This window comes from Sceloporus occidentalis, unplaced genomic scaffold (genome assembly GCF_023333645.1).
Source record: "Sceloporus occidentalis isolate IW3139 unplaced genomic scaffold, rSceOcc1.0.p SCAF_2, whole genome shotgun sequence".
Taxonomy (NCBI): Eukaryota; Metazoa; Chordata; class Lepidosauria; order Squamata; family Phrynosomatidae; genus Sceloporus; species Sceloporus occidentalis.
This window is the reverse complement of record NW_028316982.1, coordinates 204863259-204889868: the sequence shown is the minus strand read 5'-3', so window position 1 is coordinate 204889868 and position 26610 is coordinate 204863259. Positions and strand designations below refer to the sequence as shown.

At 40.9% G+C, this 26610-nt stretch overlaps 1 protein-coding gene across 15 annotated transcripts in view; it reads right to left on the bottom strand.

Annotated features, from left to right (window-relative positions):
• Positions 1-24846, bottom strand: part of SYNJ1 (synaptojanin 1) — a 60636-nt gene extending 35790 nt beyond the window's left edge. For 7 of the 15 annotated variants that reach the window (XM_089512080.1, XM_089512086.1, XM_089512087.1 and 4 more), the window contains exons 1-13: positions 24767-24845; positions 20935-21081; positions 18943-19029; positions 18024-18291; positions 14272-14497; positions 13768-13851; positions 13016-13077; positions 12517-12613; positions 11562-11731; positions 8525-8606; positions 6906-7058; positions 2560-2725; positions 1355-1378 (exon numbers count right to left, since the gene is read on the bottom strand). In XM_089512080.1, coding sequence (XP_089368206.1) covers positions 1355-1378; positions 2560-2725; positions 6906-7058; positions 8525-8606; positions 11562-11731; positions 12517-12613; positions 13016-13077; positions 13768-13851; positions 14272-14497; positions 18024-18291; positions 18943-19029; positions 20935-21058 — 1543 coding nt within the window. In that variant the 5' untranslated portion in view covers positions 21059-21081; positions 24767-24845. Of the gene's footprint in view, positions 1-1354; positions 1379-2559; positions 2726-6905; positions 7059-8524; positions 8607-11561; positions 11732-12195; positions 12275-12516; positions 12614-13015; positions 13078-13767; positions 13852-14271; positions 14498-18023; positions 18292-18942; positions 19030-20934; positions 21082-22436; positions 23390-23429; positions 23559-23603; positions 23624-24766 lie in introns of those variants that run through there. The other 8 variants (XM_089512084.1, XM_089512094.1, XM_089512085.1 and 5 more) reach the window with 6 other exon arrangements.
• Between the last annotated feature and the right edge of the window lie 1764 nt (positions 24847-26610).

Here is a 26610-nt window from a genome sequence, read left to right as displayed (position 1 = left end):
TATTTATATTTCCCGCCTCTCCCAGGGAACAAGGCTGGATTACATCAGTAAAATAATACAAGTACAAATACAATCAATAAAATGCTAATACTGAATACCAACATTCCTATTAGTTTTATAAAATAGCAAAGTCATTAGGTAACCTATCAATTCAATTCTTATCAGAAGACCTTCAATCAGCAGGAGACCTGTATGTATAATTACCAGAGGTAGTGAGTACCGACTTCATATAGGTTTGTAACCACTGGGAAGTACAGTAATTTGCAATTTCACACCAGCCCAGCCATCCCAGTCTACTGGACAACATGCAAAAGACAACAGGGTTTGATCCGTAGTATCTCCAGCTAGGTCTAGGAATATCTTCTATATAAAACTCTGGGGAGTCAACAGTCAACCATACTGAATTAGATGTTCCAACTCTATTTAAGGTAGATTCTGATACTTCCATTCGAAGATGATAGGTGAAAGGCAAATATAACATCAAGTAAAAACAAAGATCTCCTTCTCTTTCTTGCACTTTTCTCCTCTTCCTAACATGGAAGGCAAAGGCCCGAAACGCACAGGCCAAAAGAAGTGGCTTTTGGTCACTTTAGGGGCATGGAATTTACATGACACATGCCCCCAAAGCAGCTGAAAGCCACTCTGAGGCCAGCAAAGATAGTCCTAAGCCGCTGCAAAAAAGAGCCGATTAAATCTGGTTCCTGGCAGCGGCTGGCTTGGGACCATGGTGGTGGACCACTTTGGAAGTGTGCCATGTGGTCACCATGGAGCCAGTGTGATCACAGCCTGATCATGACTGAAGTGGCCTCCAGCTGCTCCTGGTGGGCTGGTGGTACCTGATATTTCAATAGGTTGCTGTGTATATTTATATTTGTTTCTACATGAGCGGCAATATTTGGTATGCCACTGCACATTTAAAGTGGCTTGCAATGAATTTCACTATCAGTAAATTGGGATGTTGCAAATTATTCACATTTTTAAGTGAACTGTTCTAATTGACATTTCCCAGACTGGAATGTAGTTATCTTTCAGTCTGCATGTTACTCTGAATTGTGCTGTGAAATTCTCAGCTCAAAAAATGCATAAATAGTGAAACTATGTATAGATATCAATGCAATTCTGTGAATATAAAACATATATGTCTCAGACTGATGTGGAAGCAGAGCAAAACAGACATCACTGAACATATCAAAACTGATACCATCTAGAAATACTAATATGTCCATTCCTGAATGTAAGTTAACAAGAGTACTTAACGAATTCTCCTGCATGCATTCAGAAGAAGAATATGTAAGAAAAATTTAATATAAAATTAACATCCCAGATGATGAAAGTTACAGCTACCATACTATACCTGATTGCAATGTCTGTTCTGAAACTATTGATGCAATAAGGGAGAAAAGAAAAGAAATTAGTTGAACAGTTATATGTTACTGACCTATCAGTGTACATCTCCAAAATACTTTTAGGTTACTGCTGTAGAATTCTTGAAAGAATTCCAACATTTTACTAACTCTGCCTTGCGATATTACTCTAAATGCTGAGGCCTAAGATGCAAGAGCATAGCTATCTTTAGATGTCAAAACAGGCCATAATTTTACATGATTCTAAATGAAACAGTGTGTTCACGCACATTAAGTCAGGAACCTTCCATCTATGATTTGTATAGCACTATGTTCAGAAAATGGTACAAGTTAGTAAAACAATCCTAGAACAAAACATGGGCAATTTCACTGTCTTGCTGTGAAAGATAGAAACCAGAATGTTGTTTTTGTTGGGTATGAACATCACACTAAAAATATGGAGGGAAGCTCTATAGCTCAGTATGCATGGTCTCACTGTCTTATTGATTAACAGCCTCCAAGTGCAGTCAGAAAAACTGACCAGCATAAATCAGCAGTGTTCAAGTCACGGCATCCCTTGAACTCTGGCTTATCATGGGAAATGTGCACATAAGGAACAGAAAGAGAATGGAGAAGAGTGTGGGCCCACATTAATGAGTATAAATATAAATTGTCAACAGAGTTCACCAGATGCAGATCTATTATCCACATCTGTGCTAACACACACTTAAATTACCAAACATACAGGATTTCATTCTGTAGAAATGGATTCTGCACCAGAATTGTCTAGGCTTGATAAACCTCTGAAGAAAAATAGTTCCTTTATCTGGATTTCTTAAAAGTAGGAATCCAATACTATTAGTAAAGCATGAAGATTATAGATAAACAGATTACCATTAAGATGACATTAACCCTTTGAAGATTTATTAAATACACAGAACATAGTGGGTTGGATCCAAAAACATGAGTGCTTAGTATATGAATGTGTGCAGACTCTAAAACTGTTCTTATGCTTCAGCAAGAACTTGCACTAGGGGACTAACATCCTTGGACCTAGTTTCACTTTTCATGCACAATACTCTAGCACAATATATAAAACAGCCTCCTGCAAATGGAGTATCACCTTCCACATATGGAAAAGAAGCTTTGGATCCAATCAGTGTATTTATTAGTACGAGTTGTAGCCATATAAATTAAGAAACATAGAAACACATACCACGTAAACTGCCGGTGGTTAAAAGGGCTCGTGCTTTGTCTGCTAAATCACTATTTAGAGTATTCCCCAACAACAAAATGTCAATAGCTTCCTGCTTTGAACTATCAAAAAAGTTATTCTGAATTGTTCTGGTCACAGAACGTGCACCGTCTTTCAGCTTCCCAGCCTGTTAGAAAGGAATATGTATAAATGTTTTATGCAGTTACTAGGAAAACACTGGCAATTACATTATAATCCATTCTAAATTAATGTTTAAGTGTTTTCTATTAATGGAAAATTAATTTTGTGGGGTGTCAAAGCCCTTTACAAATGTGTCTGCTAATGCTATATTTTGTATAGATTTTAGAGGAGGATTATAACAGGCATATCCAAAGAAATCCTCAAAAAACCCAAAACTGGCTAAGAATGTGAGAAATCATGCAACACAGTTAAGTAATACTTTGCTTTTATCCACAGATGCAAGGCATGAACAAGGAATCAATGCCAACAGAAAACTATGTATATGAACCACGTGCTGTTAAAATGTATCAGTCCTTTTAACTGCAATGGGTTGGATCCAGGTTTGCATCCTGGAGTTGCAAGAAACTGATTTTTCCTCTAAAATCCTTTCTTCTTTTACAGCCCTCTGTGCCCCCCCCCCCCCCCAAAAAAAAAAAAACAGGTACTATGGAGGACTTGGGAATCATCTGCAGCCACTTGGCACTAGCACATCAAGCTGGAATCAGCAAAGTTCACCATGCCAACCATAGCTAGGAAAGTTATTTTTAAAATCTTATATATTCAAAGCAACTCACCACTTTTTATTTAACCCCCTCATTATAGTTCCACACTACCTTAGAAGTAACTTGCTTGTTGCCCTTTTGATAGTTTTGCTGTTTTGAAACACACATAAAAATTTAGCTGGTTCAAAGAGCTGCTGCCAGGCTGTTAACAGAGGCAGATTACAAAGACCATACAACACTCCTGTTGAAACAGCTTCATTGGCTGCCAGATTGTTTCTGGGCACAATTCAAGGTGCTGGTTATTACTTATAAAGCCCTACATGGCTCAGGTCAACACCATTTGGCAGACCGTTTCTCCTGGTATGAACCTGCCCGGACTCCGAGATCCTCTGGAGAAGCCCTTCTCTCTGTCTCAACATCATCACAAACATGATTGGTGGGGATGCAAGAGAGGGCCTTTTCGGTGGCTGCTCCTAGACTCTGGAACTCCCTGCCCAGGGAGACCAGAAAGGCTCCCTCCTTGATGGCCTTCCACCGGCAGGTGAAGACCTACCTGTTCACACAGGCATTTAAGGAATTACTATAATGACAAGCTGGGATATTGGACCATTTTAAAAATTTGCTACAATTTTTTTCTCTATATATAGTTTTATCTTTTTAAAATATATTTTATTCTTTTAATAACTACCTGTTTTAATACCATAATAATTTAATTCTCTTTTAATGTACTTTTTAAAAAATGTTTTTAATTGTACTGTTTTAAAAATGTTTTTAATTGTATTGTTTTTAATGCTGTGAAGTGCTCTGAGTCCCAGTCCTGGGAAAAGAGTGGGATTCAAATAAATATAATAAATAAATAATTACATCTTACAACATTATATATAATACTTTTTCTCTCTAGCAAAAAATGTCTGCTGGATCCAGTTTTTTCTACGAATGAAAGTAACCTTTCAATTTGTAGAGTAGTAAGACAACATGGTGTAATGGTTTGAGTGTGGGACTATGACTCTGGAGATCAGGATTTGAATCCTGGCTCAGACATGTCAATCCAATGAGTGACCTTGGGCACATCATACTCTCTCAGCCTCAGAGGATGGCCGGCCATGGCAAATCCCTTCTGAAAAAACATGGTAAGAAATCCCTATAATAGGATCGCCTTAGGGTCACTATAAGTCGGAAATGGCTTGAAGGCACACGACACACATACACACACAAGATCCAACCCAATGTCTTTAAAAGAATACTTATACACAGACAAATATCCATTTCAGCTACGGTTATAGTTATAGTGTATAATCTGTATATCTAGCTATGGGCAGATATGGATATTTAAAGATATGCAAACCAAAGAAATCAATACCAAGGTTTCAAATTTACAAACAAATGTAAGTAACATGCAGCCTTCTGAAATGTTTTGTTTCATCTGCAGGGTATAGTGAAAACTTTTACAATCTCACTCTCCTTTTCAAAAAGTTTCTAGACTTCATGGATGAATGCCCACTGGAATGAAAACAAAAATATCTACCAAATGTTTGGCATGGATCAGGTACATTCAAATGGCAGGCAAATTAAGTCAAGCAGAAATTAAAAATACATATTGTGTGTAGCTTTCAAGTCTACATTATACTCAATAGGAATCTCAGCACTAACCAAACTACACACAGTAAGTTTTCCAATATAAGCTTCTTTCTTTGCCTAGTCATTATTATATTTTAGAAACCTGGTTAGACATGCCTTATTTGTCTGAACTTCATATAGCTTTTTGATGCTATTTTTCTAATTATTTTTATGCTTCAGTTTGTTGGTTTATTGATGGATTCCTTTTACTATTAATGGTACAATGGGCCCGCCATATTGGAGGGCAGCCATCCACAGACTCAAGCATCCACGGATCACTCCACCCCATTATTACGATGCCACCCAGTAATGAGATTTGACCATGTGCATTTTTCTAATCCCTGGAATAGGAGGAAAGCTGAAACTGAATTCCTGTGGATGCGAAGGGCATGCTGTACTTGGAAGCTACACTGGTGACTAGAAACACAACAAAGCTTGAAACAAATACATTCATTTAACTAGATTTGAATGTTATAAAGACCGAGGTAACTATATTTACAAGGATGCAACATGGGACACTACTACTGAAGAAATATAGAGTGCATGCAATAATATTCATTGCAGTATCCTTCCAAAGGGGTAAAAGTATTTCATCTCCATTCTCTGTAATCCTTACAGCCATGTAACCAAGAATGACCAACATTAGTCTGATATTGTAGAAATAGGTCTCATTCCAATGAAGAACAAGTTGCCTAACATACCCAGTAAATCTATGGCTGGAAGCTTTCAGTGACTGGAATCAAAGAACTAATAATTAGTTGTGTCTGCCCAATAATGTTTTGGGCTAGCATTTCTCTGACAGCAGGCACCCATGCCACATGAGTGAGCACTTCCGATACAAAAAGTATCAAGAGTAGTTTGTGATACAGCATGGTGATATGTGAACATAGTAAAACCTTGAACAACTTAATGTAGCTCTTTGGATCCCAAATAGAAGAAAAAAATGGCAAAGTCTTATTTATAACCTTTGTTTTTCTCAATATGGGGCCCAAGGCAGCTCAAGTTGGTTAATAAAGGATATCTGCTGGTATGCTCAGGAAAAGCAGTCCTTGGAGAGACTATATAAATCTTTATCACTGTATTCTTTAACAATTTGGATAGTAAATATTTTAAAATGTATGAATATACAATGTTTGACAGGATTCAAGAATTACACTCACCAATTACATATCAGGGAAACAATTGAAATGAACCAAGAGGAAAGCAAAAGAAAGGTTAGTTAAGATGTTAGACAGTAACACAATAGTTTTGAGAAAAATTGAAATATGCAGTTATTTAAATTCTCATTCAGTACACAATCTGGAAAAAGAAATTCTAATCTTAATTGCATGATTTGAGAAGACAATCCCAAATACTAACAGACAAAAAAAGCAAAGCAAACATAGTGAGATCTGTTATTTTTTCCCCTCCTATTTAATACCCGTGCCTTATAAAGGTGCACTTTTACAAGGCCATAGGAAAAATTCAGAGAAAGCCATTGCTAAGAATACTGCATCAAATGGTGAAGTCAGATGCAGCACACACATGCAACTGAAATAAAGTCAACTAATACAGACCTCTTAGCATGGCTATTCATAACTACATGGCATCACTTACTACTGCCTTGTCAGCTGTGTCTGAACAGAAGAATTTCTGACATTTTGATTTAACTGAAACACAGCTTTAAAATAGTTATTGAAAAGGACTGCAAGGTCAATAGCCTTTTCCTGCAAAATACAGCAAGAAACACATTATGAGGGAAGAAGACAAATTAGTTTCTTTTTAGCTGAGCCATTTTATATTAATTTAGGATAAACTATTCAAGTCACATAAGGCGCTGCAGGTGAAAGTGAAAGAAGTTTAAAGAGATACATATACTAATTCAGGACTACTGGATAAGGACGGAACTGCATTCATATCTCACTTGGGAAGATCGTTACATTGATCCTAAATAACAAATCTAATAGGGGGAAAGTCCAGCCTTTCACAAATACACTACTCAAATTTTACTTCTAAAACATTGTTTACCTTTGCTTTTCCTTCAAGGGCCCCAGTTCCAGCATAGATTTTGCTGACTGAATCCCCATTAACAGACCACATGGACCGAAATACTTCTTGGAATCGAGTAACCAACTGAGGTTTTTCAGTCAAACCTAAAACTTCCAGTTGTTTTGTTAGCATCTACAACAATATAAGACAGAAGATAAGTTAAATACATGCAAATATGAAGCCATTCTATTAAGAAAAGCTTTTTGGCAATCTTAGTCAAAAGATACTATGTGTTTTGCCCTTGTCTTGTATCTGATTAAGAGGCTATAGATTATATACATTCAGCCTGATGGACACAGTGCTACCAGCAGATGAGATACAGGTACAGAATTCCACTCTAAGTTTAATTACTTAAAAACCTTAGTAAGAATGTTTGCTCCTTCTTCTGATCATAGTCACCTATCTCACAGAAGGCTGTCCTAGGTAGCAAATGGTCAAATGATGTGAGGATGCTAGGTAATATTTTAATGAAGCTCAGCAACACAGAGGTGATAAAAGAGCAATTGCTTGACCAGATGACTAGCTGGTTAGAAGTACAAATAAACCTTCAAGATCCTTCTCAGCAGAGGATATAAAAAGCCTGAGAAAGGACTACATGGCAGACTTTTAGACAGCAACAAAGAGCGATTCCTGGAGAGATGTTTGCTGTACCCAGGGGAGTTGGTCAGCCGAAACCATGTGGCCTAAGACTACAGGCCACACTCCTCAAGAACATCCAGCCCAGAATCATCATGACATTGTTAGTAGCTAGGAACTGTTTAGCCAGTTGGAGTCAGAGCTTTTATTAATTTTCCTGACTTGGCTGAAATGATTTAATCTGTCTGTAACTTCTAATCTTGTGCTTAAAGGAAAGGTGCTTCTTCCTGTGAAACACTATCCTTTACAATGGGGATTTCTTACTTAGAATAAAACTTTTTGTTTTAACGTATTCTGTCTCTCTTTCTCTTCTTTCATGTACCTTTGCTCCATCTCGTCCTTTCACCAGAGTTGTGGGAAGGGAAGGAACATTTCTGCAGGATCAGAGACAGGAAATGCCAGTGGAATCCCAGCAGCATCCCATTGCAATGGTATAAAAGGGGAATTCAAATCAAAGCATGGTGGTAGGTCGTTAGGATGGGTGCTCTATGGTGGTTCCATTCTGCTCAGCAGGAGCAAGAAGAGCGGACCCCAGAATCATTATCATGCATTTAGATTTTTTCCGCTGGTTTAAGATTAGCAACGCTTTCAACTTTTAAGCAGAATACAAACAAAAATGGCCAAACAATACATCATAGGAAATCTGCACAAACAGCTGCTGTATCTTCATATTTGGTAGGTTAGCACTGAAAAAAAATCTTTTTCAAATAAAACAAAGCATTTTATAAATGTGTATAGTACAACTCATTCTTTGAGGATGAATGTTTCCACCTACAAGAAAATACAATGCCAGCTTTATTTGCCTCATGATAAATCAGCTTAACCACTTTTAAGATATTGTTGTATTTCACATGAATCCCATTTTGTGAGAAAGGTAATAAATATCAGTCAACATGTCTGCAACAGCAACATCCTTACATCTCTCTGCAAAAACAAGAATAGCAATATCATAAAACACTTACCTCTAAGCCAACAAAAGCTTGCACACTGTTTGTTCTATCTAGACAGTCCAAGCAGTTTGTTCGTATAGTACCACTCTGAGTTCTATGCCAAGAACAAGACAAAGAAAAAAAACACCCTAAGAACCCTACACACAGTATTTTAATAAGCAATATTATCATTACCAAAAAAAAAAAAAAAAAAAAGCATGAAGACAGAGAAAAGGATTATCTTGTCTCAGATTTGATTTTCCAGCACTAAAACAGTTTGTGCCCTGTCATGCTATATTCAGGTATGTTTAAAGAGCAAGACAAATACATATCTTACAAACCTATCTTAACTGTGTTGATGACATTAAGGATATAATATTCAGATAGGAGATCTTACCCAAATTAGAAAATGATTCCATATAAATTTATTTAAAGGCAGAAAATCATATAGCATCACATACATTTTTTACAGAATTACAGAAACGACAACAGCTGTGAAGGGCAGGACAAGAGCAGATACTACATTTATTCTGTGGGCTGCATAAAGGATGGTGAGTTAAAATCATTTATATTTAACAAGTGTTTAACTTATATTCTTAAATTTTGTGTAGTGTGCTGTCATTGAAAAATGCAATAGTATCATTAATATTATCATGATTCATATGAAAAATAAAAGGGGGGAAGAATCTAGAAACATCTTTAAGACTAAATGGTTTATTTTAGCACAAGCTTTTGTGGAATTCAATCCAGTTCCTGAAATGTACTGAAAGAGTTAATATAAAAGCACCAAGCATAGCAGTTATATGGTTGCCTTCATCATTCATGTCGCAACCGAGTAAAAAAATCTCAAACTGCTTTAAGGTTTAAGGATGGAAAAACAATTTATATGTCGGGGGCGGGTTACAGACTGCCAAAAAGCGGCGGCCTATACCCGCCCCTTTCCCCGGTGTATCGGGGCCTCAGTGGCCAGAGTGGCAGCCGCTGAGGCCCCAATCCGCCGCTTTCCGGGCCGCGGGGAAGCGGCAAAAGGCCCCTTCCCCGCAGCCTGGAAAGGGGTGTCCTTGGGGCTTCAAGTCCCAAGGACACCCCGCGGCGGCGGGGAGGAGGAGAATTTCCTCCGCGGCGCTGGCGCAGCCGTCTGAAGGCTGCGCCCAGCGATGCAAAGCCAAGAAGGAGCTCCGAAACGGAGCTCCTTCTTGCGCTGCATAAAGGACGCTCTAAGCGCCCTCGCGCAGAGCAATGGCGTCACGTCCGCGCCGCCTCGTTTTGAGGCAGCACGTTCGTGACACCATCATGGCGGCCCCCATGTAGATGTGGTGCCGCCATCTTGTACGTCCTCAGGGCGTATTAGGCTTGGGGGCGTCAAGAAGTGACGCCCCTTTTTAAAACTAAGACATCCTGAGGACGTCCCTTATGGCCGTTTGTAACGCGCCTCAGTTATATTAGCTTCCTCCCCACTGTGGCGGGTTACACACCGCCATTTAGTACGTAATGAATACGTACTAGGGTTAGGAAGGGGCGGTGCTTCCGCACCCCCCTAACCCTAGTACATATTCTATACGTACAATATGGTGGCGGCCGTTCCACACGGCCGCCGCCATATTTACATATCGGACGCTGTGCGTCCGCACGTGTCACAGCGTCTATGACGTCGCGAGTCCATCCCTGGCACCTCGCGACGTCAGAGGCACCGCTTAAAGAAGCTCCATTTTGGAGCTTCTTTTTCGGTCCGTGCGGGAGCCACGCGGTGTGGCTGCTGCGGCTCTCGCACGGAGCAAACAGCGGCGGCGGCAGACCGCCACAAAGCAGCGGTCTGTAACCCACCTATATGTTCTTCAGTTATATTTTGCTTCTTGTGTTAATTTCCATTGAAACTCTTTTAAAAAGTCACTAAAATCAAACTAGTTTGAAACAGACCAACTTGGCAGAAACTAGGTTCAGTTTTTTTAATATTTAAATATTTTATATTTAATAACTTTAAATATTTATATGCACTAGAAGCAAAAGAGTCTAGAGGCTACAGTGTTAAAACATGAGCTTTAAAGGTTATCACACATTAATTAAACTACTGCTGCCTTAGAGATAAAGAATCAGAGGAGTATTACAGTTACCTGATTCACTTGTCTTCTACCAAGCTAACTAAAATTCTCAGTCATTTATCCCTACATATAAGGAGTGTGTTATAATGTTCCTCTCAACATATCCCACTCCACCTGGGTGGTAGCTATGTTTCTCTACTCTGGAATTACTACATTGTGCTAATGAAGGGATTTCCTATTTCCTTGTCCTATTCCCCCAGTCCGTATGTGAGAAGGGAGCAAGAACAGCCCATAACAGCTCTTACAATGCCATTGTGGAGAGAGGATGCAGCTCCCCCCCCCCCACCAGAAAAAGCACTTAGCAAGAGAAATGCAGCAGTGCTGTCTGAATTCCCTCTAGGCAAAAAAAAGGCTGTGTACATATTTCTGTCTGGTGAAAGAACTGTTCCTCTCTTCATCTCTGGGGAAGGGACAGAGAAAGAAGAGAATGCCAAGTCATACCTTTGTTGTTGTTAACTGCCCTTGAGTATGGATGAGACATCTCCAAGACGCCCTGTCCTCCACTGCTCTTAGGTCCTGGAAATCCAGGTCCATGACCTTCCTGATTGAGTCTATCCATCTGGCATGTAGTCTTCCTCTCTTTCTACTATCTTCTACTTTTCCCAGCATTATAATCTTTTCTAATGAATCATGCCTTCTCATGGTCTGGTCAAAATACAACAGCCTCAGCTTCATCACTCTAGCCTCGAGAGATTTCAGGCTTGATCACTTCAAGGACCCATTTGGTTGTCTTTTTGGATATCCACTATTTGAAATCCTAATAAACTATGGCTCATACTGAACCAACTATGGCTAATGCAAACAAGTGAAAACAGGGAATCTGAACTGAGAGCTGGCATGTACAAGAGGAGCAGTATTACAATGGCAACATTTCACTCATTTTGCTCTTGCATCACTATTCAACCTTTAAATAACAATTTGTTTGTCTTAACATTCTACTTTTTCAGGTGAAAGAAGGTAATTATCCAAACCTCTGAACTTCCTTTCCATCAAAGAAAAAAAACCCACAATCTAAGAATTTCTGGATCTGTGGTTTAAGAACTGTGTGTAGCTTTTCTGCCTTTCCACCTTTGACCATTTGATGATAGTCAAAGTTCACCATTTTGATGTCATCAGCATGTTCAGATGCTTTCAAATGGCTCTGATAAGAATGGTGGGAAAAATGAAAAAATAACATTAGCAAGAAGCAGACACCAGTGTAATACAGAATATGGCTTTGGTAGTAACAAACATGGGAACACCAGGAGCCCTGGTGACACAGTGGTTAAATGCCTGTACTGCAGCCACTCACTCAAAACCATAAGGTTGCGAGTTTAATACCAACAAAAGGGGTCAAGCTTGACTCAGGCTTGCATCCTTCCAAGATTGCTAAAATGAGTACCCAGATTGTTGGGGGCAATTGGCTTACAGCTGTAAACTGCTTAGACACTGTTAGTTCGGTATGAAGCAGTATATAAACAAAGCTGTTTGGGTTTTGTTTTGTTTTGTGATACAACCAATATATTTTAATTAAATCAAGAATTCTTGGCTGTTACTTCAATTTTTCCAAATGATAATTTTAAATTTCACCACACTGATTTCTAGAAAAGAGTGAGAATAGTATACCTTTCTAGATATTGTTGAACTCTTACTATTCTTCACCATTGCTTATGTTGCCTAGGGTTGCTGGAAGCTGCAATTCAACAACATCTGGAAAACTGCATATTCCCAAATCTGTTCAAGATCAAAAGTCATGACTAAATATATTCCTTACAACATGCAGTCCCTCATGAATTTTTGAGCCAGAAAACCTCAAATGTTAGCTCTGTTTTTTTAATTAAAATTTTGGTAAGCGATCTTGTCAAATACGTTTGGAAGCATACTTTTGGAAGTAAAACTAGGATGAGAGCAAATGCTGTTATGCACTACGATTTATAATATTCTCACCTGAAAGGCTTTGCTAAGCATATGCTCGCCTTCTTTTGATCCAAGGAGATTCACAATTATTTGTTTTCCATACATATTTTTAAGAGTACGAAAATGTCTGCAAAATGAAAAATGATCTATTACTAGTAAAGGGCTTTTATCTATAAACTTCTGAATGGAATATTATCATGATTTTCAATTACTTATATTGATAAAGCATAATATTAGCTAATGAATAGATGAGGTTACAAATCACCCAGGTGAGAAAACCTGATACCTGTACAAAGGAATTGTGACAATAAGCTGAAATAAATTTTGCTAGCCAATAACAAGAAAACCAAGATAAAACTACTGTTTTTAACCTCTTAAGAATAGGATATTAAACCAGGTCAAATGTTTATGTCAATTCAGCAACACACATGCTAACATTTAGATTCTTGTAATAGATCTTTGGGCTCCCACTGACTTATTTATGTATTTACCATACTCTAAATGACTAGCTACAAGAAAAGATTTTTACCTGTCAAAAGCTGGAGCATTTGCTTCAAATCCTCTTGACATTCTAACACGGTGAGATCCAACCTGAGATAGAAAAATTAGGTATTTTTTCCTTAATATATACACACACAAACACACACACACACATATATAGGCTTTACAAAACACTTTACATTTTACCATATGTTATTTATAAAGCCCTAGAATTACTAAAATTACATTTTCCAGAAATTTTTTTAAAATATCATTTTTGCCTTCAGGATCACAACTTAAAATTGACTAGGAAGAACAGTGAAAGAGAAGAGAAGGAAGAAACAAAAAGAAAAAAATGAGATATTTTTGCTTTTAAACTTTAATAAAGTTTCCTTTTGAAGTATATATTGCAGCTAAAAGGCACTATTTTTGGTGTAACAAAACCGTGTTCTCTGTGACTTTTTAAAAAAAAATTCTTCAATTCTGTTTAAGAATTGCATTCCCCCATATTATAATACTTAATTATGGTTCCAACCAAAGTAACAAATGCTAAACACTGAATAATCTAAGAGCTCTAACAGTTTAAGTTTAAGATTTCTGACATAAAAAATGGATATGAAACAACAGTCAGCCAACTGATGCAATACTTTCAGCTTAAGCAAGAATGTTTTCTACAAGGGTTCAATGTGGCTCTGCATTTTCATATCCTTTTATATGCTGCCCTGAAATCACTAGAATGCCATTTGTGAATAAAGGGAGTTCAACTAATGTTAGAAAATGCAAAGGATATAGCTCTCATACTTGTAAACCAGGTTGCTCCCAAAATAACGGAATAGATCCACGAATTTGTATAAAAGATGAAATACATTCATCTAGGAATATCACCTGTTAAAGAAATAATACATATTTCAGTAGTTATCTTTGATAAAGTTATCTTAATAGCATATATACTATACATATACACATACACACACACACATACATATATATATATACACACACACACCTACATTCTTAACAAAGTAGCAGAGACATTTTATCAACTTTTCCATCCCATGGATTAACTCCAACATGATGCTGGAGCACCATCATGAAAGGCTGTCCTTCCCTACACCCCTCAATAGATTTTTAGGATACACTTCCGGTGCAGGTTTTTAGGGTGCACAGGAGCTACAGTGGGAAGGGGAGTTTGCCCATTCATTGAATTCATTTCCATTGAATTATCTTGGCTTTTTTATCCAGCACTGGATCCTACGTCCATGTTCTTGCATACTTCAAATTTACTATGGAGTGTGTTTATCATACCTGCTCAGTTTCAACAAAATTGGCCACATGACCATCATCATTTGTTCCTCGAACATTAAATCTTGTCCCAGCTCGTTCACAGCTTAGTCGTGAAATAATACAAGCCTTTGCTTGTTTATGAGCTGCATAAATTGTCCTAATCTCTACTCCTCCACACATGAGACGTAACAACCAGTCATCACAGTTCACTCCATAGTGTTTAAGATGTAAGTGCAGCGATTGGTTCCTATAAAAAAAAAATCCAATTTACCATCAGCTGAAGGAATGTAACAAAATTACTATAAAACACAAGGTCTGAAAGCCTGAACAGCAGAAAAATGGAAAATATACGTAATGGAAGGGTACATAAGGTTAACTGATACTGGGCACAGAATACTGAGAATTTTTACAACTATGGGAGCTCCTTATTTAGCATAATTTATTTTTTCTGTAACTAGTAAAAACAGAAGTACTGAACTCTCTATCTCCAACCATCAGGAATTTAGGTCTGAAAATGGGAGTGGGGGCTTTCACTACAGAATGAGGACTAGAAACGGCTTTCTAAAAGTATCAGATTCCTTTGCCCTGAATGTTGTGCACAGTACCAAATTCTAGTGTTCCACTAAACATGCACAGAATTGCTGCACACGCTGCACCTAGCATATTATAAAAAAGCATTAATTTTTTTATATAACAGGGTACAAATCAATTCTATAAAAATGAGAAACATACTCTCAGGGAAGTAAACAAGAGAGTGTTCTCCTGACTTAATCCTTTGTCACCCCCACGCTGTGGTGATTTCACTTCTCCTTTCAACACAAGCAAATTAATGCAACAGCATTTCTTAGAATAGCTAAATGTGATTTTGAAAAAAGGTTCCTTCTTTTTTATCTTCTAGATGAAGCTATTCCCTTATCATTGGAGAAAAGAAAATGCAATCTTAGTTTTTTTAATTAGCAACTACCCATGATGGCGAACCTATGCCACGCATGCCGGAAGTGGCACTCTGGGCCATTTTGCCGGGCACGGGGACCGGGGGAAGGAGAAACAGGCATATGCATGCCCGTTCCTCCTTCTCCCCACCATTTTCGGACCTCCCGCTGTCTCTCAGAGATAGCGGGAAGGCAGAAAATGGCGCTGGAGAGGAGCTAGAGGCACACGTGTCTGGCTCCTTTTCCCAGCCTTCAGTTGCCTATTGGAGACAATTGGAGGCTGGGAAAGGGTCGGGGAGAGGCGGAGCGACCGGCGCATGCCAGTTGCTCCTCCCCAGAGACCTTTCCCAGCCTCCAACTGTCTCCAGAAAGACACTGGGGGCAGGGAAAGGCCCCTGAGTAGGAACAATGGCGGCATGCCGTGTCCTGGCTCTGCCAGGGGCCCTTCTTCCCCCAGACATCACTCCGAAGAGAGAGTTCTGGGGCTGGAAGGGCCGTGAAAGAGCCAAGGACGGTGGCGTGCCATGTCTTCGGCTCGGTCACGGCCCTTCCAGCCCCAGAATGGCGGCGTGCTAGGCCCTGGGTTCCATCGCGGCCCTTCCAGCCCCAGACCTCTCTCCGGGGAAGGAGATCTGTAGCTGGAAGGGCCGCGGAGAAGCCCAGGATGGTGGCATGCCAAGTCCTGGGCTCCGTCGCGGCCCTTCCAGCCCCAGACCTCCCTCCCTCCAGAGAGAGAGAGACCTGGGGCTAGAAGGGCTGTGGGGGGGGCCAGGACGGCGGCGTGCCCAAGCCCATTCCTTCGGCCTCCCTTCCCTTCGGTCGAACGGGCCCCTTGGAGCTCGTTTGGCCGAAGGAAGGGGCCGAAGGGAAGGGCCTGGGATGGGTGCCCAAGCCCCTTCCTTCGGCCTCCCTTCCCTTCGGCCGAACGGAACCGTTGGAGCCCATTTGGCAGAAGGGAAGGGCCTGGGACGGGTGTCCAAGCCCTTCCCTTCGGCTTCCTTTCCGTTCAGCCGAACGGGGCCCTTTCCTTCGGCCTCCCTTTCCTCGGAGCGAAAGGGTGCCTTGGAGCCCGTTCGCTCCGAGGAAAGGGCCGAGGAGGAGAGGGTGGGTGGACGCCTCTTCCTCCTCCCCTCAGGGCTTCGCAAGACCTGAGGTGTCCTTTGGAGGACACCTCAGGTCTGGCAAAGCCTTGAGGAAAGGAGCAAGGGCCGTGGGCCTCCTCCTCCCCACAGGGCTTCGCCAGACCTTCTGTGACCTTCGGAGGACAACTCAGGTCTGACGAAGCCCCTCACAGAGGAGCAGGGGCCACGGGCCTCCTCCTCCTCCCCCCCACGGGACCTTCCTGGTCCCCAGCTGTCTCTGAGGCCAAGGGAAGCATAGGAGGGGCAGGCACGCACCTGTCACCCTCCCCCAATTCCCCCCCGACTTCTAGCTGTCTCTCAAAGACAGCTGGAGGCCAGGAAAGGGCATGGGGAAAAGCCCCGCCCCAGAGTCCCCACCCCCGGAAGGTGGAAGCCCTGCCTAGGGCACGCAGCCCCATCCCCGGAGGCTGGACACTCCACCCCCGGCACAATGAACCAAAAACATTCGCCATCACTGGCATATACACTCGAGTATAAGTTGGCCTCATTTATCAGAGGCAGTACAGAGCGCCAGGAAGAGGCGGCCGGGAGCCACCTCTCTTTGCTGCGTTGCCACGCCGCAGCAACCAAATTGTGCAGCGCAGCTACGCAAAAAAAAAAAGAGGCTCCTTTTTTGCACTGCCGCAAACAGCTGGCGGCGTGCAAGCACATCACTGCTGTGTGGCTCCATCTGGAGGTCGCACAGCAGTGATATCATCGCTAGATGCACTATTCAGCCCCACGCAGCGAGGACGCCCTCTTCCAGTGCAAGGGACGAGGGGAATGTGGGCAGGGTGCCCGTCGCATGTGACGAGGGCGTCCTTCAGGGTCCGTCTATTCCGGGCCTCAGTTGAAGTCAGGTTTTGGGGCCAAAATTATGGAATTTGACATGACCCGTGGATAAGTCGAGGATAAAACTTAGGAAGATAGCCAGGTTGCAGAAGAGACTTAAGGGGAGAGTGCCTGCCCTTCCCCCTCCCCCTTAGCCCAGCTCTCTCCATGGGAGAAAGCCGGGTTGGGGAAGAGGCTTAAGGGCAAACGCCCCCCCCCCCAGCCTGGCTGTCCCAAATTTGACCTGTGTATAAGTCAACTCATGTTTCTGAGGTCACAGATTTTTGGTCTCAGATTTCTTGACGTACAGTCAAGTATATATAGTAAATACATTTAATACAATCTTCCAGTTCTGAGGAAAAGTGAAACAGCTTTCTTCTACCATATAAAGCCACAACTTAAGGAATACAGTGGGTCCTTGGTATCCACTTGGGTTTGGTTCCAGGACCCGCTGTGGATACCAAAATCCATGGATATTCAACTCCCATTAAATACAGTGGCACAGTCAACTGGTGTCCCTTATATAAAATGGCAAAATCAAGGTTTGCTTATTAGAATTTAAATATTTTTTTGGAATATTTTCCAGTTGTAGATGTTTGTATCGATGGATAAAAAATCAGTAGATAAAAAAATCCATGGATATGGAGGACCAACTGTAGAATGTTTAGACTACAATATAGGGCTACAAGGCAGAAGCCCTCAAGTTACTGTCTTTTCATTAATGAAATTTCCCCCCATATTATTACCTTGCCATTTTATATGAACAATGAAGTTTTACAAAAGTGAAGCTGTAAGAAGTGCATAAATACATACAACAATGAAAGATTTCGGAATTCAATATATAGATGTATGCATAAAGTTTCAAATGTCCTAAAATGTCTGAACTCACCAGAAGAATCTGTTATCAGTGCTTTGCTCCTGCATGCTACGATGGGCATTCAGACTAAGATCTAAACTGATCCCAGTAGAAGACCATGCAAAATAAAAGTTTCCTGAATTCAAAACTTTGCGCACTTCAGAGATGCGTTCCTCATCCGAGGGATCAATTCGCAATGATATTAAATCAGTGGAAGTAACACGAAAAACTTCAGATTCTTGAATCTTTCCCACAGACATACATCCTGTGACAAGTACTAAATAATGCAGCAATGTGTCTCCTGTAAAGAATGAAGATAGTTGAAAAATTACTGTAATTCAAAAAGTTTACTTCAGTGTATAATACTTTTCAGCAACTGATTTTTATGGGAGCTTTCAAAAAAGAACTGGGATGGCCCCATGCCTAAGTTTATGACAACCATATTTATATATTTTTATGTTTTGCAGTTACTGGTACTGTATGCATAAATAAAAGGTTACTGTGAAGCTAATAAAAAGAATCTCTCTGAAGTACAAACATCAATAGCGTTTTATAAAGACCATCTCAAGAAACACAGCACTGCGTTTAGTGTGACTGAAGACAATCCTAGTTCTCTCTCCACTATGCCATATCTAACCCTGAGATATTAAGTTTCATATGTGGTTTAAAATGTGGTACAGAGGGTAAGAAGGCAGCTACTCAGAAAATCCCAACAAGCAACATAAAAAAACAAAGCCATAACATTCTGCCGTGCAAACAGAATTAGTCATTAATTTCATGACCCATACTATGGTAATTACATTAGTTATAGCATCAAGAGAAAAATTGACATGGACAATTTTAAAAAATTGAAAATTGATCTAGTATGAACATTTAAAAAATATATGGCTGTTATTATTTTCAAATGGAGGAACAAGAGCCACTACCTAAATAGGGGAGATCATTTACTCACCAAGATTTAATCTTAATACACCTAGAAGTCCATATGCATCCATTACCTTGGAGTACATGTTCTTGATTGCCTCTTTCTCTGCAGATGCTGTTTAAATAAATATTAAGAATTCTGTCAAAAGAACTGTGTTTGTGAATAATTTCTAAAATTGATCCATGTTGGGTTCTGAACATTTGAACAGCAGATAAGTAAGCTAATTTGCATAACCATGTATAAATGGTTTTAAAGCATAACCATTAAGTGTTTGCTACAAAATAAATACAATTCTTGTTTGAAATTATATTATATGCAACTTTTAATAACAAACAGCAGATATCAAGTTAACAAGATAAAAAGCAAATCTGCTTGGGCATGTCCTATGACATCTGAGCAACAAATTCATATCCCATCTCAACCAGATTTTGAAAAATTTCCTTCCTTTCAAAAGGTGTCACTATTGCTCCAACCATTTGCCCAAATCACCTTTTAATGCACAGTAAAGAACAGTGACATTAAAAATTCTTATGTTTTACACATTTCTGTATAAATTCCACACAATATGTGGAATAATTACATGAGAGGTTGTATCAGAAATTGCAATACATATCATGGACACTCCCAACAGATTTTAAGAAACAGAAGAATGGATACCAAAATAATTCTGTAGTGACTAAAATCTGCACATTTTGAGTAACTGCTTGAAAAGTACTTAGAATAGACGATTCCAGCCCTAGATAATCATTTTAATGATGCCTAGGACCACTATATTTATTTATGTAATTAAGTTATACCCTGTCATTTTCTCAGCATGGGACCCAAAGAAGCTTACAACCATTTAACACAAAGTTCAGCTAAAATCTTATTCTACAAAAGTTAAAAAAATTAAGCCACCATTTCTATCAAAAAACACATTTTAAAAAATTTTAAAACATAAATCAAAAGAAAAAAGTACATCACATCAAAAATGCCCTTTTGCCACATAATTTAAAAACCAAAGGTCTACCTGAATAAAAATGACATTGCTTCCAGTAGAAAGAAAACAAAGAGGGGCCACCCAAATCTCACTCATGTTCAACAAATAAGCAAAAAAATAAAATTATATATATATATATATATATATATATATATATATATATATATATATTGTAAACAAAAGCCGACAACTAAAGATTCAGCAATTGTATTTTTTCAATAGCAAGTTTACTGAAACTTGGTCACAGTTCAAACAGACCCAACAAATGCAGTTGTAAACTTGTATCTTTAACTTCTATGTGGACAGATTATATGTAAAGTAAATGTTTCATGAATACTTATTCATGTAATTATGTATACACTTTGGGTGTATATTTGGAAAATCACATTATGTTTGCTGGAAGGCATTGGGAATGATGGCTTGTTTTGGACATCCTACTAAACTGTGGTTTAGCAGTATGTACATGAGCCTTGATTTCATATGGTCACCCATTACTCTCCTCCTCCAGCTCAGCTGCAAGGAATTCAGAGGCTTTTGATTCCATTTTCAAATAACCAAAGTTTAGTATTGCACTGAAACTTGAGCTATGGCTAATCTAGTTTATTTTAGCAAGCCATGGCTAAAACTCATCACAATTTGTCTTGTTGAACTATAAAATTAAATTGCACTTGGTTAAAAACTGAAGTAAAAATCTAATTTCCTTACAAATGTACCAAAGGAAGAAAGGTGGAGAACTTGAAGTTTGTTAATGTATTGCTCAGCTGTACGTTTATTACTAGGCCAATTTGCCAACCAAACAGATTATATCAGTGGAATTTTAGGGAAAGTTTTAAGTAATATCAAAATGTGTTATCTTTTTTAAAAAATGCAGTAAGAGAACATCTTTAAGCAAAATAGACTAGAAAATACTCAAAGGATAATTAATGAGCTAGCAGAACAGATAGAGTGACTCAACAATTCTTCATCTGTTTCAGTGTTTCACTGTTAATGAGTTTATCAAGCTAGCCATCTGCTTATATTTGCAGAGTTCCTCTACTTACAGAGAACAGCTACAGCTCCAGACTCAAACATAAGACATTCCTCCTTGTTTCTGGCTTCTACTATCACACTGAATGGTGGTGGGTCCAGTTTATGATAGATTCGGTAACCTTTACTGAATGCCATTTTCCCTTTGTTAAGAGGCAGAACTGTGGGGGAAAAAAAGTTTTAAAAAGATTAATAAAGGTTTTCCAAACTTCTAAGAAATCTCATATAAGACACTTTAACATACATCCAGCTAACATAACTGCAAAATTCTGTTTTATATCTACTTATGGAAACTTAAGATGCTTGCCAACCTGCAGGTTCCTTAAGAATACAAGAAACGGCACTATTATTAGTTGATAGAACAAAAACAGTTAAATGTTACAGATAAAATGTGATAACGTCTGAAAATAAGTATCAAATTATTTAGCAAATATGGCCTCAAATATTGTTATTCTAATTACTTTCTGGTCAGATTACTGTTACATGCTCCATGTCAGCCACCTTCTTAATACATTTCAAGAAAGTGAGTTGGTCTAGAAAATACCTGATTCAAGTGGGCTGATGGGCACATCTAATTCACACCCAATATTATTTCCATTGGTTACCAGCTGTTTCAGTTAAAATTGCTAATTCTGATGTTTGAAACCCTAAACATCCTTCCACCAAAATATCTGAAGCATCTCCTACATCCACCATATGGATCTGCTCAATCCTTGAGCAAATCTGTTGCAATAATGCTCTTGTTTGTTTCTGGAAAATGATGGGTGGGCAGAAAAAGAATGGCTTTTTCTACCTTGCTGTCAAGACAACAGAACCACTTACTCAAGAAAGTCTATTTGCTCTCATCACTATAAACCTTTTAAAACATACTTTTCAATTGGCTCTTTCAGGGTTGCCTTCTCACACACAAAACATTTGATAGCTTTTATACTGAATGGTTTTTACTGTTTTAGTCCAATTGCATATTCTTACACTCCAGTTTTAGTTTTTATAACATTTCCTGTCTTTAATGTTTTTCTGTTTAAGAAGCAGCTGTTGAAAACTATTTATCCAACTACTGCTTCAGGAGACCTGACTTAATGATACATGAGAACATCTGTATATGTTTCAATTGTTTCAGCAGAGCTGAATCTGATGTTCTATTCCATGAAATGTCCTCAAACATTGAAGTATTCTGTATCTTATTCTGAGAGGAATTAGCAACAGCATTGTATATCTACTGTAGATTTCATGGGACTTGGGAGGTGGAGAACAGCGCTCTGAAGAAGAGGTGCTAACTTCTGTATAACATTACAGTGTCTGACCAGACATGGATATACATTAACTGGGTCAAGCTTTGTTGAATGAAGTGTTTACTCATGAGGAAACCCACTAAAGGTACATATTCCAACTTGTCATTATCATTTCTCTTCTCATGCAGATCAACTAACAAGTGCTACAGGCCTTCACTGTTGTCAGCAAGCAGGTAAGCTTAACACTAAGGATATCTGCTCTGGAGGGAAGCACTTCCAACTACCTGTTGACAAGTTAGTACATCTAGGACTGTTATTCCTCTTCACTCATGTGGAGTGCAAATGCACAGTGAGAAGTTCCCAAAAGAGCTTCAATATTAAATACAAGCAAACAGAAAAAATAAAAATAAAACTATAGTGTGGCCTAATAACCACAAATTATAAGGCTCATGTTTCTCATGAGATACGGAATAAGAAGATTCAAGTCCGGTTTGCTGATTTTTGTTTTGAAGTGCAATGGATTTTGGCCCCACACAGTTTTATATTATTAACAAGCCTTCTACAAATATAGCCATGCAGCTCAAACAGAGTTTAGCATGAGCCAAAGATTATCAGGGCTCAGCTCCAGAATGTGAACATGTATTTGCTTCACCATCTTCTGATAAAGGAAGAGAGTTACCCAACTGCTAGTAGCAAATTTTCCAGAAACTCCTACAACTAATCTATGCTGGAAATCAGACTAAATCTATCTAGTCTGAATCAGCATCACTTGGGAGATCAAGCAATGTAATTCAGCACTGTATAAAAGCCCCAGTTTCAGATACCAAACTAGAAGCGGCAGCTGATCCAGCCTAAGATATTTTGCTGCTTCAGGCTAAGGATTAAATGGTGCTCCTGCATCCCCTCAGAAGAACCAACTGGATTAACAGGCAAATCAAACCTCAGTGCTGGTGAGGGGAATAGGAACAGCACCATTTGCACAATCAAATTGTCAAGTCATGAAAACAGTACTTTGGGAGCCCTACATGAGGATACAAAACTGCGTAGAAGATACAAAATCTGCAAGAATAGGAGTTAAAACATTAGAAAATGTAGATAGAAAATCCTTGTAAGCAATGTCAATGGATTTTGCTGCAAAAGAAAATGTAAATAATGAATTAACAATATTTTTTTAAAAAAAGGATCCAGGAATGCCGTAAGCCAGTGTGGCCTCATGGCTTGAGTGTTGGGACTCTGGAGACCTGGGTTCGGATCCTGACTCGGCCATGGAAACCCACCTGCGGGTGGCCTTGGTCAAGCCACACTCTCTCAGCCTCCTCCTCAGGGGAAGGCAATGGCAAACCTCCTCTGAACAAATCTTGCCAAGGAAATCCTGTGATAGGGTCACCATAAGTCAAGAATGACTTGAAGGCACACAACAACAACAACAAATAAATGTTCCCTGAACTGACAGCTCTCTCTCTCTCTCCGCCTTCCTCACCCATCCTTTCCTTGTATAACAACATACCCTCCCGTTTCCCTCAGGACTTTCTGTTGTGGAGAAAGGAGGAAGGACCCTTTTCCTGGAGAGAAGGGGGCCCCTGAAAGCAGTGCTTCTCAACCTGTGGCCCTCTATATGTTTGAGACTTCAACTCCCAGAAGTCCCAGTCAGTTGGCTCATTGTCCAGGAAGCCTGGCAGCTGAAGTCTCAAAAACATAGAGGACCAAAGGCTGAGAAGCACTGCTTTCAGGGGCCCCCTTCTGTAGGAAAAGTGGGTCCTTCTTTCTCCGTAACAGAAAGGCCTGAGGGAGACGGATGGTTGGGCTTTGTTTGGCTTTTCACAAGGGAGAGGATGGGCGGGGAACCTGCAGGGAGAGGGAGAGAGGGAGACCTGTCAGTTCGGGGAACATTTATTTGTTCTTGTTGTTGTTGTTGTTATTGTGTGCCTTCAACTGGCTTCTGACTTATGTCAAGCCTATCCCGGGGTTCAGGGGGGCTGGCCATGGCCTTCCCTGAGGAGGCTGAGAGGGGCTTCTTGCTCTAGGTCACCCGCCGGGACACACGAGAACCAACCACAGGGCTTGCCGCAGGGAAACATAGGGGGATGGATGCTTGTCCCTAGAGAACCACTGGGCAAGTGATCCCCAATGACTCTCTGCGGGCAACTATTCCCTAGCTCTCTCTAAGGGCGAGTGCTGCCACTTGTCTTAGTACGTCCCTCCCCCACCATTGGGTTTCCATGGCCCGGAGGAGGAGGAGGAGGAGGCCCAAAGGTTGAGAAGCACTCGCTGCCTTGAAGGGTATGATCCCCCGCTCCTCGGGGAAGAAGGCAAAGAGCCGCTGCCGCCCGGCTGGCTTCCCTCCCTCGGAGGGCAGGCCGTGGACGGGAGCCAGCCTGGCTAAGGCTAAGGCTAAGCCGGCCCGAATCCGCGGCGGCGCCGCCTCCCCTCCCGAGGGCTGCGCGGGTCCCTCACGACGACGCCTCCATTTTGAGGAGCCGCTCCGCTTCTCCCCTTAAAGGGCCCCGGGGGGGCGGAGGGGGCACCGGGGAGAGAGAAGGCGGCGGCGGCGGCGGCGCTTCTGAGGGGAGCCCAGAGCACCAAGCGACCCTCTCCTCCGCTCGGTTTCCCTTACCAGCTCCAGGGGCGCTTCTTCGTGCCGCTGCCCGAAGCGGTAACGTCACTTCCGCCCCGGCAGGGCCTCCGCTTCCGCATTGCCCCGCCCCCGCACCGGAAGTAGTGGGAGGAGGGTGCGCGAGGCGGCGGTTGAATGGAGAGGCCCCTTTCGCCCTTTGCTTTGCCTCAGAACAGAAGGGGAGGGGCACGTTGAGGAGAACGGAAGGGAGGCCCCCCTGTGTCCGAATAGAAGCTCAAACGCAGCCCTAGAGATCAGGATGTCAACGCAAAGCCCTGTTCCTTAGTCATGATCAAAATGGAGGAGGAGGTGAACAAATAAAAGCTCAAAACCACGCATAGAAATGTCAATGCATGTTTCTTGGTCAGCCTCAAAATGGAGGACCGAATCAAAGCTCAAAAACGCACATAACAACGGAAATTCATGCTTCTTCGTCATGCTCCAAATGGAGAACATTCAAGAAACAATTGAGAACGTGACCAAATAAAAGCTAAAGACAGTCATAGAAATGTAAATCCATGCTTCTTGCTCCAAATGAAGGACGTTCAAGAAAAATGGGCCAAATAAACCAGACCAAAACCTGACCAAAAAGAGAGAGCTAAAAACACTCTGAAATGTAAATCCGTGTTTGTTAGCAATCGGAGGAGGAGATGGCGAAATAAAAGTCACAAACACAGCTAGAAGAACTGTCAACCCGTGCTTCTTAGTCATAGCCCCAAAGGAGGCAGAAGGTTGAAAGGCAGCCCATGCCCTGGAAAATGGACCAAATAAGCTTGCCATGGCCTTCCCTTGAGGCTGAGAGCATTGCCCAAGGTCTCTCAGTGGGTTTCATGGCCAAGCAAGGAATCAGACTCTGGTCTCCAGAGCCCAACGCTCAAACCACATTCAAAGGCCTGTTACAGACTGCCAAAATAAAGCTGCTTTGGGTCTCTTTGGAGGTATGCTATTCAAATGATGCATGGGTCCTAAGAGTCCAGAGGTCACGCCAAAGCCACACTCCATTCCTAAGCACTGGACTGCAGCTTTGGTGAAGCTTCCGGATTCTTAGGATGCATGCATCATTTAAACAGCATACCTCCAAAGAGACCCGAAGCAGCTTTATTTTGGCAGTCTGTAACAGGCCATAGAGTAACATCTGTGTGCCCACAATACTGCAAAGAAAGGTGAGGGGCATTAGAAAGAGAGGGAGACCACATGCCAGAAGGATACGTTCAGTAAAGGAGGCCAGGGCCCTGAGCAGACCAATGAGGACAAGGGGGCCTGGAGGTGTCCCAGGCTGCATCTACACTGCAAAAACAATCCGGTTTGATACCCATTTAACTGCCACGGCTCACAGAATGAGATAGGATGGAGCCTTGATAGTTAAAGCAGTGTCACAGAGTCACCTTGAGCAAGTCACACGTTCTCAGCCTCAGGGGAAGGCAATCTCCTCTGAACACATTTTGCCAAGACAACCCCTGTGGAAACAACTTGAAGGTGCACAACAACTACAAACTGCATTAATTCTGCCATCACAGTAGCCTCATTCAGAGTCACCATGAATCAGCTGTCTCTGAGGCAGTTAACAACAAAAACCACCCTGAATTATACTCAAAGTGGTGGGATTGTGGAAGCTGAGCATTGGACAGTACTTGGATGAGAGAGCGCCAAGGAATAGGGATCTCTAGGTAGGACTAGGACAGGATCCTGCTGGAAAACCTGAACAGCGACTGCTGGTTGGTGAGGAGAATACTGGAATAGATGGAGTAGCTTCTTATATCCCCCAGGTTTGCAGAGGCCAAGACAAGGTCACCTTCTATCACTTCTTGGGGGGCAGGCAGTGGTCAGATGAAAAATAAGTGTTG